The sequence below is a fragment of the Propithecus coquereli genome, unplaced genomic scaffold (assembly GCF_000956105.1).
Source record: "Propithecus coquereli isolate 6110/MARCELLA unplaced genomic scaffold, Pcoq_1.0 Scaffold249, whole genome shotgun sequence".
Taxonomy (NCBI): Eukaryota; Metazoa; Chordata; class Mammalia; order Primates; family Indriidae; genus Propithecus; species Propithecus coquereli.
The window spans coordinates 861,093-878,096 of NW_012148052.1; the positions used below are offsets into that span (position 1 = coordinate 861,093).

At 36.6% G+C, this 17,004-nt stretch overlaps 1 protein-coding gene across 1 annotated transcript in view; it reads left to right on the forward strand.

The window, feature by feature from the left end:
- The window catches only part of FOXJ3 (forkhead box J3), a 164,973-nt gene that overhangs the window by 12,563 nt on the left and 135,406 nt on the right, over positions 1–17,004 (forward strand). The window contains exon 2 of the mRNA XM_012646759.1: positions 8,728–8,788. Coding sequence (XP_012502213.1) covers positions 8,745–8,788 — 44 coding nt within the window. The 5' untranslated portion in view covers positions 8,728–8,744. The remainder of the gene's footprint in view (positions 1–8,727; positions 8,789–17,004) is intronic.

The window sequence follows — 17,004 nt, forward strand, 5'->3', positions numbered from 1 at the left end:
CTGTTCTTCCTGTCTACTACCCTCCTAGAATCAGCTGGAGCTTCTGCCAGTTAAATAATCCAGATCTGAGTCTCTTACCTCAGAAGTCTCCTTAAAAATAGTCCATTCACTGTGTCCATGGCAGACTGATTTCTGGTTGTAGTTAGCTTGACCATCTCTTTGTAGCACTTCAGGCAGCCATTACCTATTGAGCATGATTGCCTGTTGATAGGAAAGCTTTCTGCTATCCTTGTACTAAACCAGTAGTTCCAGAATTAAACTGTGTATCAGAATCACCTGAGAGAATTTCTGATGAATAGATTTCCTGAGTTTCACTCTAGACTTCTAAATCAGGATTTCCAGGAATAGGATAGAAATGATTCTTATGAAGTCAGCAGTCGTTTGTAGACTGACTTTGGGGACCAGGCAGATAATTTTTATTTGTTTAACATGTCTGGCAGTGGAGACTTTATAGCTTCCTCTCTTTTCAGTTGCAGTACAGTATTTCATTCCCCTGACAACCAGTAAGTTCTGATAGGTTCAATTTACTTTTCTGCAGTATGGTAGGATCTCTTGCTTTGAATTACACCAGGCAAAGCACATGAATCAAATGCCCAAGATAAAGATACAGGATCCAGTGAGGTGGCATCTTGATTTTCTAAATATAGCTGAGCTCAAATTTAAAGCCTCAGAACCCGTCAGCCCTCCAAAAGCTTATTCCATCTTTGTTTAGTGAATACTTCAAAAGTTGTTTAAAATCAGAGAGTTCTACATTTTTGCAATGGATAATCTTTTGGATTTTTCATACTTCATGTGTATTCAATAAAGGTGAAACATGTGATTTAATTTCATACCTCTGATTTTCTGTGAAAATAAATCTATACATTGGGAAAAAGTTCTTTATTAGACTACATGATATGATTTTGGGACCGGATATTGTGGTTAAGTTATTGAGCAAAGTAGAGAGACTGAAGCTTCAGGATTATCCAGTGAGTTAATGACAGACCCAGAAATAGAATCTTGTGCTGTTTGCTTGAGTTATGATTTAGTTTGAAGAGGGTGGCCTGTGATCTGTTTACATAAATTGCAGGAAGTAAGGTTCGGGGTTTGGAAGAAGTTATAACTCTGTGATGTTTGGCCAGGGAGCTCCACTCCCCCATATTCACCACCTGTTTTATCAACAGTAGTCCTAAAATGTGGAGGGAAAAGAGGCAGTTCAGGCTTAAACTTCCTACTCCTAAAACAGTCTTAAAAAGTTGAAGCTCAGGGGGCAAGGGCAATGTAACCTAAACATTTGTACCCCCATAATATGCAGAAATTTAAAAAAAGATAAAAAAAAAAAGTTGAAGCCGATTGTTGATTAGCATGCTTTTTTCATCTTCTTTTAGTCTTTTCCTGGCCCTGATCTTGTTTTAGGTGGCTATGCTATAGCCTAAGTAGTTGATTTGTAGAAAGTAGTAGAGTGGTTTCCTTTAGGGTTTTTTTTTTCCGGATGTGTGAAACTTTTTAATGAGCCATACATGTATCTTCATTAAATATGTTTAATGAATAAACAGTATGGTTTGAAAATAGTGGAAGTCACCAGAAAATAAACTTGACTGAATAGTTCAAGAGGTTATAGATTTGAAAATAATAGCTATTACTAGCGTTGCTTTCTGGTGAGGTCATTACTTCTACCCTCCCTTTCCTGTTCCAGCTTTGGGGGTTGGGTATGGATCCTGTGGCACTAGTGAAGAAAGAAGCAGGAACATGACAGAATAAGAACATTTGTGTGTGATGGTTCTGAACTTGCTCTCTTTTTCCCTAACAGCTTTGTTAAGGTGTGATTTGCATACCATACAATTCACCAATTTAAAGTGTAAAATTCAGTGTTTTTTAATAAATTCAGAGGGTTGTGCAACTATTGCTACAATCTAATTTTAGAACATTTCCCTTCCCCTCTAAAGGAAACTCCATACCCACTAGCAGTCAATCCTCCTTTTTTTTTACCTCTTCTCCCACTGCTAGCCCTTAGACACCACTAATCTAATCTAATTGTTCATCTACGATCTACTTACTAATATAAATTTTCCTATTTTGGACGTTTGATGTAAATGGAATCATATAATATGTAGTCTTTTGTGACTGGTTTCTTTCACTTAGCCTAATGTTTTCAAGGGTTGTACATGTTGTAACATATATCATTCCTTTTTATTGTTGAACAGGATTCCATTGTGTGGAAATAACACATTTATCCATTCATCAGTTGATGGGCATTTGGATTATTTCCACTTTTTTGTGATTATGATTTAATGCTGCTATGAACATTCTTGTACAGATTTTTCTGTGGATGTATGTTTTCCTTTCTTGGATATTACACCCTAGGAGTGGATTGGTGGGTCATATGGTAACTCTTAAGTTTAACTTTTTGACGAACAGCCAGACTGTTGCCCAAAGTAGTTGCATTATTTTACATTTCTGCTAGCAGTGTATGAGAGTTTCAGTTTCTCCACATCTTTGCAACACTTGTTATCTATTTTTTTGATTATAGCTCTTCTAGTGGGTGGGAAGTGGTATCTCATTTCGATTTGCATTTTCCTAGTGACTAATGATGCCAAACATTTTTTCATTGGTTATTGCACATTCATGTATCTTATTTGTAGAAATGTCCGTTTAAATCCTTGCCCGTTTTTTAATTGGGTTGTCTTTTGGTTATTGAGTTATAAGAGTTCTTTATATATTCTGAATACCTACGTTACTCTTCTAACTGTGGGTTGGTCCTAAATTGCTTGAGGTGGAGAGATGCGATGGATACAAAGACTGTATTAAGCAAAGATCTGGTGAGTTTTCAGTCAGCTCTTATTTTAAGTTTCTTTTCTTTTTCCAGTTCTTAAAGAGCCTGGTTTATTCATTCATTGAATAAATATGAGTGCTGGCTATATACCAGGTTTTGGGAATATAACAGAGAATGAAATAATAAATAATAAATAAATGAAATAAAAATTCCTGCTTTCATGGAGCTTACTTTCTAGTGGGGGAGAAACAGTAAATAAAAATCATGTCAGATAGTGACAAGAGTTATAAAGAATAGAGTGTGATGGAAGTTCTTACATATTCTTCACCTTTCCTGAATTCTTTTTTTTCGAAACAGAGTCTCTCTCTGTTGCCCAGGCTAGAGTGCCGTGGCATCAGCCTAGCTCACAGCAACCTCAAACTCCCGGGCTGTAAGCGATCCTTCTGCCTCAGCCTCCTGAGTAGCTGGGACTACAGGCATGCGTCACCATGCCTGGCTAATTTTTTCTATATTTTTAGTTGTCCAGCTAATTTCTTTCTATTTTTAGTAGAGACGGTTTCTTGCTCTTGCTCAGGCTGGTCTCGAACTCCTGAGCTCAAACAATCCACCCACCTTGGCCTCCCAGAGTGCTAGGATTACAGGCGTGAGCCACCGCGCCTGGCCTGAATTCTTAATCTATACCTCTTCGCCCTGACTTTATTACACTTTCTACTTAATTTTACTTCATACAGTTTTGGCTAAACTTTTATTTTTCTCTTACTCCTGATTTTTTATTTTATTTTTTCTTTTTTTTATTTCAGCATATTATGGGGGTACAGATGTTTAGGTTACATATGTTGCCCTTGCCCCCCCGCCCCCCAAGTCCGAGTTTCAAGTGTGTACCATCCTTCGGATGGTGCGCATTGCACTCTTTGTGTATGCATATACCCCGTCCCCTCTTCCCCCCTCCCGCCTCCCCCCTGCCCGACATCCAGTAGATGTTATTCTTATATGTGCACTTGTGTGTTGATCAGTTAATACCAATTTGATGGTGAGTACATGTGGTGCTCGTCTTTCCATTCTTGGGATACTTCACTTTACTCCTGATTTTTAACCCCCTTGCACTCTAATTTTTGCCCTCACTATTCCACAGAACCACCGTCTGTAGTATTAGTAATTATCTTCTATTAAAAACTAGTATTCTCTTTTCAGTTTATGTCCGTTTTGATCTACAGTTAACACTGTTGTGTTTTTCCCCCTTAAATCATGTGCTGCTATCTGCAGTGCAATTTTCTCAAGTTTGTTTTTAAAACTAGTTTCTCTTCTCTTAATTATGTATTTGGACTCTCTTGTAATACTCTGTGGTGAATTGAGGATCCTTAGGATTTTAATCACTTTCTGAAAGCAGGTGACTTCTTAGTTCAAGCTTCACTGCTGCCTTCAGGTTTAGCTAGAGGAACTGGGATGAACAGCTGATTGCTACTCACTCAGCAAGATTCTTTTGCCTTTACTCCTTCCATTTCTCCTATTCTGGCTGATTAAGACGAGGCTGTTTCCTTGACTGCCTTAGTAATTACCTGTGACTAATAGTATAACAATTCACACTGCTCAGGCAAGTAACCTGAATCAAAGAGGTTGTTCCTTCATGGATGTCAGTGGATTTTATACTTCAAGTCTTTTTGAAAGATAGGGCTGAATTCAGTAGTAAAGAAGAAAAAGAGGGAATAGCCTCATGACGTCTAGAGCTATAACATTTATTAACACATTTTTGATTCTTACCTTTTCTGGCCTTGTGTTATGCTTTCATTCAAGCTACTGTCATGGTACCTGAGGCATGAATTTTTCTTTTTTTAATGAAGGAGGAAATTAAGCCTCAGAGAAGTTAATATATCTAAGGTCACACAGTAACCATCAGAGTTGAGATTCCAATCTAGGTCTGCAGACTCAAGGTCATGAATGTTGTAAGCATTCTATCTCTGTGTAGGTGGGAGAGGAGAGAGGGCTCGTGGGAATTACTTTGGAGCTTTTTCAAAATACTGGGTCTCATTTCACCCCCTTCCCCCAAATAATGCATTATTATGTATATGTTAGCTTGTTATAACAGCTGCTTCCTAAATGTGAATAATTTGTAACTGAGTTAATGTACACTTGGACACTGCTTATATTAAAATGAATTCTACCTTCTTCAGTTGGTAATGGAATATAATACAGTAAACAGCTTATGTTGGAGCATTCTCATTAGCGAATGAGTGGCTTTTATTAATACTACCCATGTTCTGGTTGTATTATTCTACTCACACTTTCTTGATGCATGTTGGTTTTCAAAGGATTTGGAGAACATGCTGCTAGATGCTGTTGGCAACAAATTAAAACATATAAATTATGGATGTAATTGAATGGTTAATATAATTGTTCAATTATAGTTTGCACCACAGAGATGTGAGTTTGTAACTTAGCAGACACATTGAGATTTCCTGACTTCAGTGTGACCCTTAGCCTTCTTTTGTGAGATTCCCATGTTGCTGGTCAGTTGCCTGGATAGGGAGAAGATTGACATATGTTTGTTCTTTCAGTCAGCAAGCCTGAGGTTCAGGATATCATTTAGGAGCAGTAATTTAGATGAAAAATTGAGAACACTGGAACTAAGGCGTTGAGGCTAGCACCAATTAGAAAGATAACTAGGAGCTAAAATTGATAGTAAATGGTAGCTGATAGGGGGTCCAATAAGGGTGTTGATACTTGGGCAACTCAATAATATGAGATCATTTTCCTTTGTCTGAGTTCTGAGCTGACTGAGAAATAAAGAACCAACATTTGAAAAAACAAGGTAGTACCTTTTTAAAAATTGCCTTTTATTAAGATAAAATTCACATAGCAAAAAGTTTACCATTTTAAAGTGTACAATTCAGTGGTTTTTAATATATTCACAAGGTTGTGCAACCATCACCACTATGAGAACATTTTCATCACTCCAAAAAGAAACCTCTTAGCAGTTACTCCGCATCTGCCATCTTTCCCTTCCCCCATCTCCTGGTAACAACCAATCTACTTTCCATCTCTATAGATTTTCCTCTTCTGGACATTTTGTATAAATGGAATCATACAATGTATGACTTTCTGTGTATGACTTTTTCAGTTAATATAAAGCTTTCAAGGTTCATCCATGTTTTATAGCACATAAACAGTACTTCATTCCTTTTTATGTCTGAATAATACTACATTGTATATTATATGAATATCATATATAGATATACCATATATAGATATATCCTATGGATAATGAACCATGATATATCTACCTCTATGTACAGAGACATAGATATATCATATATAGATATACCACATTTTGTTTATCCAATCATCAGTTGATGGACATTTGGATTATTTCCACTTTTGGCTATTATGAATAATACTGCTATGAACATTCGTGTGCAAGTTTTTGTAGGAACATATAAATTCTCATATATATACCTATAGGTAAAATTGCTGGGTTTTTTGGTAACTCTGTTTAACTTTTGAAGGAGTTGCCTTTGTTTTTGATAAAGCTGGTATTGTAGAATGTGGCTTAGTAAGAGCCAAATGAGTTGGCTAACTTCTCAAAGCCCATCATCCCCTCCTGCCAATGGGACAGTTCATTGTAGAGGATGTTTGGATTAGCAGAGCAGACACACTCAGATCATTGCCTTATAGAATCGTGGATGGAGAAGGAAGAAAAAGAGACTAAATCCCTGGTCCTCAGGTCTTTTGTTAAGTTAGCCTTACCCACTAACCAAGTTAACTCTTTGGAGAGGAGTAGGCTAAGAGGCCAGGAGTGTTTGGAGAAATCATTCCTCATAGAGAACAAGGGTTGGAAAGAAGTGTTCTGCTCTAACAAAAGGTAAGAGTTAAACTGGAAACCTGAACGCCATTCTTAGATGAAAAGGCTGTACCAGTTTATCAAGATAGGATTATATATCAAGGAAAGATGATGAATTCAGTTTTAGACATGGCAAATTTGGGATTTCTAGGAGGAATGTTTGTTTGGAGATCAGGAGATTGGTCCCTGCTAGAGATAAAGATTTGAGATTCATCTGCTTGCAGGCAATTAAAAGGACCAGGTAAACCATCCATAAAATAAAACAGTAGGGAAAGATGTCTAGTGATCCTATGTCTGAACTATGTGGTTTTGAATATGCCAACTGATGTTTATGCTGTATCTTGCTATGGGTGGTTTATTTCTTTCTCGGTTTTGTGATTTTTAAAATTGTGAATTCATTTATTTTGGAAACTTACCTGTGGGAATTTTTCCAAATCTAGATCAAAGGTAAGTTCCCCTGGAGAGAATTTGCCTTTGCCTCTGTCAAGATTGGGTGGGGGACACTACCATCCTAGGGTTACTCTAAAAAAAATTCTAGGCCTAAAGCTTTTAAAATCATAATCTAGGGGAGGGTCAGCTTGTGGTTGTGAAATATCAGGGGAGACACTGCTGTCATATCCCTCCATCTCCTCACCAGCACTCAGTGCCCAGGTTAAAAAGCAGTTTTCCTGGCAGTTCTCTTGGTTAAGACCTGAACTTTGCCTCTTGTATCTTGGCGCCCAGGAGGTCTTAGAATTGCAAGCTAAATTCATAGGATTTGGGAAAATGCCCTGAAAATGAAAGAAAGCTGATTTCAGTTTAACATACCTCTCTAGTCTAGTCTCCCTCTTTCACTTAGTTTTTGGCCTCTGATCATACCTGATTTTCTGTCAGGTTTTTTATTTATTTATAAAGATTTTAAAACATTTTACTCAGCATTTTAGTTATTTTCAGTGAGTACAGTGATCCAGCCATCTATCCTTTATTCTGCAGAAATAGAAGTATCTGTCTCTTTTTTCAGTGTATGTAGGGACAGTTAGATGCAGGGACTTTAGTCAGCCTCTAAATCAAAGGTTATAAACTTGGAGCAAAATCCAGTGTTTTGTTTAGCTCACATAGTATTTAGAAAATAAAAAGATTTCAAATAAGATTTTGGATTTTTTGTTTCTCTTGAAAAATTGGAAGTTCTTAAAATACTGGGCCTACAATACTCCTGCCTAGCAACAGTCGGCTGGAACTGGGAATAGCCCTGATCCCTTTAGGCTAAACATGCTTTCTTTAGTTGCTCACAATTTCCACCACTTGTACAATGTATGTGTATGTATACACTTATACCTATTTTAACTTATTTATGTTACCCCTAGGCATTTGTGGATCATCCTTGTACCTAATGAAAATATTGGCACTCTCCCATGTGCCAGGTGGTAGTGCTAATAGACACTTTCACATTCGTTGATTTATTTATTTAATTCTAACAACAAACCTGCAGTTAATCTCTGCTGAATAAATAAAGTTATATAGGTGGTATTATTCCCAAGTTACAGGTGAAAAAACTGACGTTCAGCGAGGTCATATAAATTCTTCAGGGTCTCAGTGGTGTCACAATTAGTATTTGAACCTAAAACCTAGAATTTGAAATTCAAAGCTCCTTCTGTTTCATTGCTACTCTTAATTTTTTTAAAGTTAAGAACTGTTTCTTTAGATGAAGTCTTAGTTTGTAAAACCAATAAAGGTAGCACTGCTTTGATTGAAGAGTAAATCGGTGGTGGTGGGGGAATTATGTGGGAGTGGGAACCTGCATGCTCGACTCTGTGGTAGCTTTTAGGCACCTCTCTGGAATACTTGGGACTCTACTAAACAGTTTGGACACACTCTGTAACCATAGCTAACCATTTGTTAAATTTGATGAAGTCTCAGTTTCTTGGGATGTTATTGTAGTGGACCTGTTTCTCTTATGCTTCCTGGTATGTGTCTGTCTTCCTCAGTGTAATCCTTCTTATCCCTCAGTAGCATTTTTCATTCATGTGGATTTGTGTTCTGAAATGATGATTCTTTTAGCATTCTATTTCTGTTTTTAGAGTGTTTTAATTAGAACTGCAGTGGGATTTATAGTTTAATTTACTTTGGAGCATCTGATAACTAACTCTTCTTTACTTTTCAGATTCTCTTTGTGGCCAGATGGGTTTGTATGGACAGGCTTGTCCATCTGTAACTTTATTAAGGTGAGTGCTCTGTTTTTTTCTTTATTGGAACATATAACATTTTAAAAGTTAGACTGGTCAAGTCATTTTACAGTGAATTTCAAAATGAGGTTCAGAATAAAATATTGTAGCTTGTTTTGTCAAGTAGTGCAATTTGGTGGAGTGGAGTGTTATTTTTGCTTATGGAGATTTTTGTGGTAATGGGATCCAAAGATCTACTCTTAATCTCCACTTAGTGAACTAAGTGAATATAGTGAGGTGATAATTTGTATATGAAAAAACGTCATTTAAACTTCTTTGCTCTTTTTTTTAAAAAAAACTATACTTTTTTGTTTTAATTGGAAAGTAATAAATTTTGATTGCCTTTGTAGCAGATTATTAAATAAGGCTAAAGATACCAATTTTAATTTCTTCCTAAAGGATGATGTAAACATAGTATCTAGATTACTCTCATTTACAATAGATAAAACGAGTGACATGTAAAAAGTAGGAACTGAGTTGTGTACAACCCAGTGGTTTCAGATTTTTGAAGTCACCAAATCCTTTTTACAAATCAAATCTTATGCGAACTCAAATAAATAAAGCACATAAATGTGGGACTTTGTGCTTGCTTTGGCTTCTACCCTCAGCACTGGCCCCTGAGAGATTGTTGTGGTTCCCAGAGTACAGGTTGAAAAATAACCTAAACCTAATCTATTAATTGAAATCTTTCATATTAGAATATGTTGATGGCAGGACCTCCTAGTTACATGTGGAGTTCTAGTCAACTGTATCATTTATTCATTCAGGATATCGAGCACCTAAATTGTTGTCAGACGCTATTCTAAATGCTATATCACTGAATGTAACAGGTAAAAATCCTGTAATCATGGAGTTTGCATTCTGGTGGAGGGACAATTAATAAACAAGATAAGTAGAAGTATTTGTTAGATAGTGACAGTGATAAGGGCTAAGGAGAAAAATAAAATAGAGAAGGGGAATAGGAGATATAGAAGTATGTGTTACTTTAGACAAGCTAGCCAAGTAAAACTTCACTGAAAAGATGGCATTTGAATGAAGTCCTGAAAGAGTGATGGAACGAGCCATATATTGGGTATGTGGAAGTTGAGCATTCTAGGCAGAGGGAATGCAGGAAGTGCTAAGGCAGGAGGCTGCCTTGTACTTTTGAGGAACAGGCAGGAGGTCACTGTGGCTAGAGCAGTGTAAATGATGAAGAGAGTCATAACTGCCCAGCTTTGGAGGGCAGAAGGAGGGAGGAGGGATACAGAATTGCTAGAGCCGTAAATGTGAAGTCAAGGAATCCTTAGGCTTAAGAGAAATTCTGGATGTCTGGAATGCCACAAACGAACAATGAAGTTACCTTTTTAGTTTTTATGTACTTGAATTCTCACAGGTCAAGGCTGGCTATCCTCTTCCTCAGTAGAAAAGCTTTATTTTATGCCATCAATGGCATTTCTTTCCATGAGAGCACATCATCTTATAATGGAAGTAAATGGAGGGATTGCTTTTCTACTTTGCTAGAGTCTACCCCTGCCCACAAACAAGAGGGATACCTGTACAGGTCTGAAAAGAACTTTTTTTTTTTTTAAAAAGGACAGTCATTATTTCTTTAATCTCCAAACTTGCTCTAGAACAAATTTAACTTAATAGTGATTTCTGGTTAGTATGATGGGAGGAGTCATTTTACCCTCTTTTTGAGTATTTAAAACTTTGGGTGTGGTCACGTCAGGATATTTTGCAGACTTTGATCTTTCTACTGATTAGACTTAAAGTTATTTTAGTTGTGGGATATGCTGAAACAATTATATATTAAGGTAATTGAAATTTTAAATCCCTTTATTTGAATACTTTATTTATGTTTAGATTAAGCCTGTATATGACATTGGGTTGGGAATAATATATGCCTAACTCCTTTGCTTGATAAAATTATAGAACTGATGATGAAAGAGAAGAGGTACCATGAATTATTTTATAATTTACTCACTGTGTTATAATTCCCTGTGCACAGTATTCTAGAATCAGAATTTATTGTGGATATAGCTACACATCTAGCATTTAATTCAAAAACTAAGAAGCCCTATGGCATTTGAGTCATGATATTTATTCCTCTATAAACAAGGGACACCTTATATATGTCGTTTATTTGTGTAATATTCTCTGTGGCCCATGTCTGAAGCAGAGAATTCCTATTCTCAGTTGTATGTGTAGAAGACCATAGTCTGTCATTGATTTTTCTAAGTGGAAGCCAGTATTGGTTTGAGAAAAGGAAGGCAAGAAAAGAATGACTTTTTGGGGAGAGGGAGTGAGAGTAAAACTGGATTACTTAAAACCATAGTAAAGATTAGTTTACTTTCCCATAGGGTCTTCCCTAAACCAGAAATGGCTGCCCCGCCCCATCTATGCTACCCAGATATGAATAAAGCCAGAACTCTTAAAGTAACTTAAATCCACTGACAAACACTGCTTGTTTGTCCTACCTCGCTTGTATATGCTGCCTTGTATATACTTGTATGTACTACCTGTATATCTAGAAAGTGGCTAGCTTCAAGACAGGAACCATATGAACTGGTGGAGAAGAACTGGACATATGGATGAGAAAGAGAAAATAGGTAAGCAGGTGGGAGTTTGTAGGCACAGGTATGAGTAGGAGTAGACAATTTACGTGTAAGTAAGGGTAGGGAGCAGAGTGAAAGTATGTGGAGTATTTAAAATTTGTTGGGTAGGAGAGGGTAGTTAGTAAATGGATTAAAACTATCCCCCCCAATTCCCTTAGATATTTAGGGCAAACAGGTATTGTTTTCTATGGATGATATTGGGTCCTTGTTTAATCTGAATGTGTTAGGATTGTTTTTAAAATTATACCTACTGTATTTTTATGATTAAAAAGTAATACATGTTTATTGTAGAAGATTTGGAAAGACAAAGATAGATAGCCTTTGTTATAACTTCATATCACATACTTTAATACCAATAGATATTATATGTGAATTAGAAAAAGGACATTTTCCTTAAAAGAGTGGTTGCAAAGGATTTCGTAGTGATATCTAAGTATACTCTTTAATTTTAACCAAACTGCTTTTACTGACACTTTGCTCTTCTTTACTTGCTAGGATAGGTAGAATTGCATTTTAACAAAAGTTACTATAACAACATTGTAATCTATATGAGACCGTTTTCTTTTATCAGTCAGGGTTCTTTCAGGAGAAACCATACCAGTTATTTGAGCAGAGATAGTACTTTAGTAGAGAGAATTGTTAACTAGATATAACGTTAACTAGGTAACAGAAAGGATAAAAATAAAACTTTAAGGTGTCATGACGGTAGACACAACAGGAAGCAGCTACCCCGCATAGGGCTCAGAGACCAAAGGGAACAGGAGAAAAACTTACAAACTTAAGAGTAACGGCCCTATTTATGAAACTTAGACCCCTGAGGAGAAGCTGCTGCATGGCTGGTGTCTGAGCTTGGAAGAGGGTTCAGCCTATGAAGTTGGAACCCAGACCTCTCAGGAGGGGTTTCTGGTTGGTCCTAGTATCTCTGAGTGGGGTATGGTGAAGCTGATTCTGCAAGTGTTGGAAACACTGGAATCACTTGCTGCTATGGGAAGGACTTGCTACTGTAGGGATGAAGAAGCCTTTCCTGGGAACATGCTGGTAGAAGGCCAAAGAATAGATAGGAAGATACTGGACACTGGTGTGTTTTCTTCCTTCAGACTTGCAGTCAGTCAGTCCATCTTTAGTGCCCCCTCTTGGCAGAGCTTTATAGGAAGCCAGCTGGCAAAGCAGGAATGTGGTTTTGCAGAGTCCTAGCTCCAGCATCATAATGCAGAATAGGTGTGGGAGTGCTGCAGTTTGGAGCTGAGGGGCAATAATTTAATAACAGACACACTTGTTCCAGAAGACTGCTGAGAAATATGGTGTATAAAAATATGTTTTCTAAGATCTATTTTGCAGCCAGTGTTTATGTGATTTTAGTAGAGTACTTGCATATTGCTTAAAAAAAAACCCAGTAAGTTTTGTAAACAATGTGAAATTATATTAAAAATGTATATTAAGAGTCACAAATATTCTTTGCAGTCTGAATCTAATGCATTCCTATCCTGAGTTTAGATAGTAAGAGTCTGGATAGTGAGGGATACCAGGCCATCCACATCTGTTCAATTCCCGAGTTTTGGATAGCAAGAGTAAGAGTTGAAATAGTGATGGCTGTAGTTTCTGTCAAACAATAGAATCTTAAAAATTTAGCAGAATCTGATTGATTCCGAAGTTTGAATAAAATGGATTTGAATCCTGAGGTGTACCTGTATTTTATTTCCAAGTACAGATTCAGTAAGAGCAAAAGCTTACTGAAAAAGCAAAAGCTTTCCTTGAGTATACGTTTTATGTAGACAAGTAAGTACATATATATCATATGACTTACTTCTTTTACATATTGTAGCAGTAGCCATTTTGTAATTTGGTTTGGCGGAAGCAAAATAAATTTGATATTTCTTTGGGCTTGTTCAAATGGGACCTTTTCTGCATTTCTAAATTACCTGACATTTATTAAAGGATTGATCTTAGGATTCACATATGTATATAGCCTGGGACGCTGGGTTACAGTAGCACTTGAAGTAGTTTCTGGTGACAATACCACTTTCTACCTGAGATTGGTTGCTCTGACCTCTGATCTTTTTCAATATTTATCCCATTTTCTCACTTGTTTTCCTTTTTGTTACACTTCTCCTTTAAAGATGCCTTTTATTATTGATCTAATCTGTCTGTTTAGGATATGCTAGGGAACACATAGGGATATTTTAGTGCCAGAGAAAGTAATGTGTTAGTGCCCCAGATGAATCTCCCGTCCATCTGTTTCCCCTTCTCTTGATATTGATGACCATGTTGTTTAGAACTACCAGAAGAGTGTAGATTTATTTTAAGCCTTCTTGCTGCCTTGTTTCTAGTAGCAGACTTGGTATTGATAAGGCAGCTCTCGTATATAGTCTTAAAATCAGGTAAATGCAGGTTCAGATCTGCATCTGCCACGTACTGGCCATGTATTCTTGGGCAAGTTTGCTGTAATAGGCTTGTTAATGTTTAACTTCTCTTTTCTGTTAGACTTCATGGAATTAAATGTATACATAAGATATCTGGCACATTTTTTCCTCTTTTTCATTTTCTAATAGTATAAAGCAAAGGGGTTTATCATTTTTAGAATAAAAGAGGGAACGGGACAAATTTGTACCCTTTGCTGTCAGCTCAAGAACATGGGGTACAAGAGGATTTCTTTTTCTCCTTTCTATTTCCCCTTTGTCCTAAATTTTTAGATTCTGTAGTATCTACCAATAGCGTTCAGGTTTGCAGCTTGCCTTCTGGCTAAGGATGTTGCTGACATTTAATGTTATACATTTATTATATTTATAATTAACATAGTTAAATTGTTATGCTTTTAGGTTTGCACCACACAGTGACAGAAATGGCCTTTGCATTCTCATGTCATATTTATCATTATTATAATTTTTATTGAGCTTTTTTAGAATTAGTAAAATCTTTATTAATTTATTTGTTAGAAATGGCATGTTCTAATTATGAGTTATAAGAAAACCCTTAATTTGGCCATTACAAGAACTTTTTTTAAAAATGTATTTTGAATTGTCTGATATGCTAGCTAGTAGCCTTATGTGGCTATTTAAATTTAATCAGAAATAGGTCAAATTAATTCAGTTCGTTAGTCTCAGTGGTCACATTTTAAGTGCTCACTAGCCACACATGGCTAGTGGCTATCATATTGGACAGCACACAGACATTTCTGTTGTTGCACAAAGTTCTATTGGGCAGCACAGGTCCTAAATCATCCTAAATATAATTTAACCATTGATATAAGAACCTCCATTTCCAAACATCAGGTTTTGAGGAGTATCATTGACTATTTTTTGACTTAAGGACATACTATAAAAGTTACTTTGGTAATGGCATACTGACTTAGTAGCTAGCATTTATAGTGTTCTTACTACTAGATTAGACATTATTTAAGCACTTTAACTGTATTAAGTTCCCCCAGCAACTCTTCGACATTAGTACTAGTATTATCCTCATTTCACAAATGAGGAAACTGAGGAAGCTGAGGTAAGTAACTCAGGGACACGCAGCTAATTAGGGATAGAGTTGGGATTTATATGTAGGCATTGCTCCAGTGCTGATGATCTTAACCATTAAACTGTACTGCTTCTTTTTTTTTTTTTTTTTTTTTGAGACAGAGTCTCACTGTGTTGCCTGGGCTAGAGTGAGTGCCGTAGCATCAGCCTAGCTCACAGCAACCTCAAACTCCTGGGCTCAAGGGATCCTTCTGCCTCAGCCTCCCGAGTAGCTGGGACTACAGGCATGTGCCACCATGCCCGGCTAATTTTTTTTTCTATGTATTTTTAGTTGTCTGATTAATTTCTTTCTATTTTTAGTAGAGACAGGGTCTCGCTCTTGCTCAGGCTGGCTTCGAACTCCTGAGCTCAAACAACCTTGGCCTCCCAGAGTGCTAGGATTACAGGTGTGAGCTGTACTGCCTCTTGACTGTCAGTATTTATTGTAATTTGAGGCTTTTCTTCAGTGAAGGCTGCCAAACAGATATTCCATTTAATTGAAGTGCTATTAAAAAAATAAGCACAAAAGGGAAATATCAATGCAGGAGACTGTGGAAAAAAAGTAAGAGAAAACCAGTGATTTAATTTTGAAATACTACAATTGAAAAAAAAAATGTAAAAATCTTGTCTAAAACTGAAAAAATCTTGTTACAAAAGGCATTTTTTTTTTTTTTACATGATGGAGAAATTTGAGTTGTTATGAATTCATATGTGTGGGAACAGTCATATCACAGGTAATAGGGAATAAAAAGCATCACTGAATATACTAATGAGGTAAAAGAGGAGTTGTATATAAAACCTGTGCCTACCAACAGTGCACACAGTATAAAATAATGACACTGAAATAAGAAAGAAGAAATTGTATGATTTGATTCAGTAAGCTTATCTTAGTCAAGCTTTGCTTGGTTGTAAGCAAAGGAAACTAGCGCTGGATATTTCACACAAAAAAGAAAATGAATTTACTGTATTTGGAGAGCACTGGGATATTTTACAGAACCCAAGGATAGCTGAGTCTCTTGAGGAAATGGAACTAGGAACTGATGAAAAACTGTTAGAAACCTAGGCAGTGTTCTCTTTTCTGTTGCTTTTCTCTGAATCTGATTTATTTCTTCATTTCTACAGCTTTCTTTGCCTTTTTCTTTTCTTTATCTCTCAAGTTTATGGCTTCTTCATTTGGTACATCTGACCAGATGATTTCAGTCCTAATTCTAGATTCCTGGGGTAGAAAATTTAGGTGAATAACTTGGGTCAGATATCAACCTTTGTTCAAATCCTTTAATTTGTTGTATTACTGGTACAGACAAAGTATAGTACAACTTTGAGGATCCTGGGGATGGAGGCAACTCTGAGAAAGGGAATTGTTGTGAGCTAGGCAAAACACTACAGACAAAGCAGCATGTGTCCAGTGTTGGGTGAGAAGAGTTAGGATTTTAAGAGAGGATATTTTAGGATTCAGACCCTTTCCTTATAGTCATGTGGATAGTGAATGGGAGATTTGATTCCCACCTTCATATCAGAACATCCAGAGTATCCTTAGAATTATGGGCTTGAAATTGGACTCCAGCTTCAATTCTATTCAAATTGACAAATATATGTTGCATATTTATTATGTGCTTACTACCATTCAAAAGTCTCATAAACAACAATAGAAAAGGAAAACAAAAGGATTGTTGTGTCCCATACTGGTGCTTACTTGAGAACCTGAGGGATAGGTGCTTTGTGTGGGTCTCTGTTAAAGGTTAAGGATCTGAATGTGGATTTTAAGTGCAGGAACCCATTTCTTCACAATTATATTAACACCCTCCCCATGCCTCGCATATATTTTGAGTTTGCAGTGATATATCTGCTGTGTTAGAAAGGACAGAGTGGGGAGGTATGGAAAGACGAGACTATTTGAGCAAATAGAACCTGAAAAAACTAGTGCTTCTTACTATACTAGGTTATTAAGTATGAAATGTCCGATTTCCTTAAATACTAAGGTTGACAGTTGATATCTCTGACATTTCACTGTGACACTTCTTGTTTTATGTTTATTGTGAAGGTATGTCTTCATTCTTTCAAGCGCACAGTTTGGCTTGTGATTATCTTTCAAATTTTTTTTTAGGCTGGGCATGGTGGCTCACGC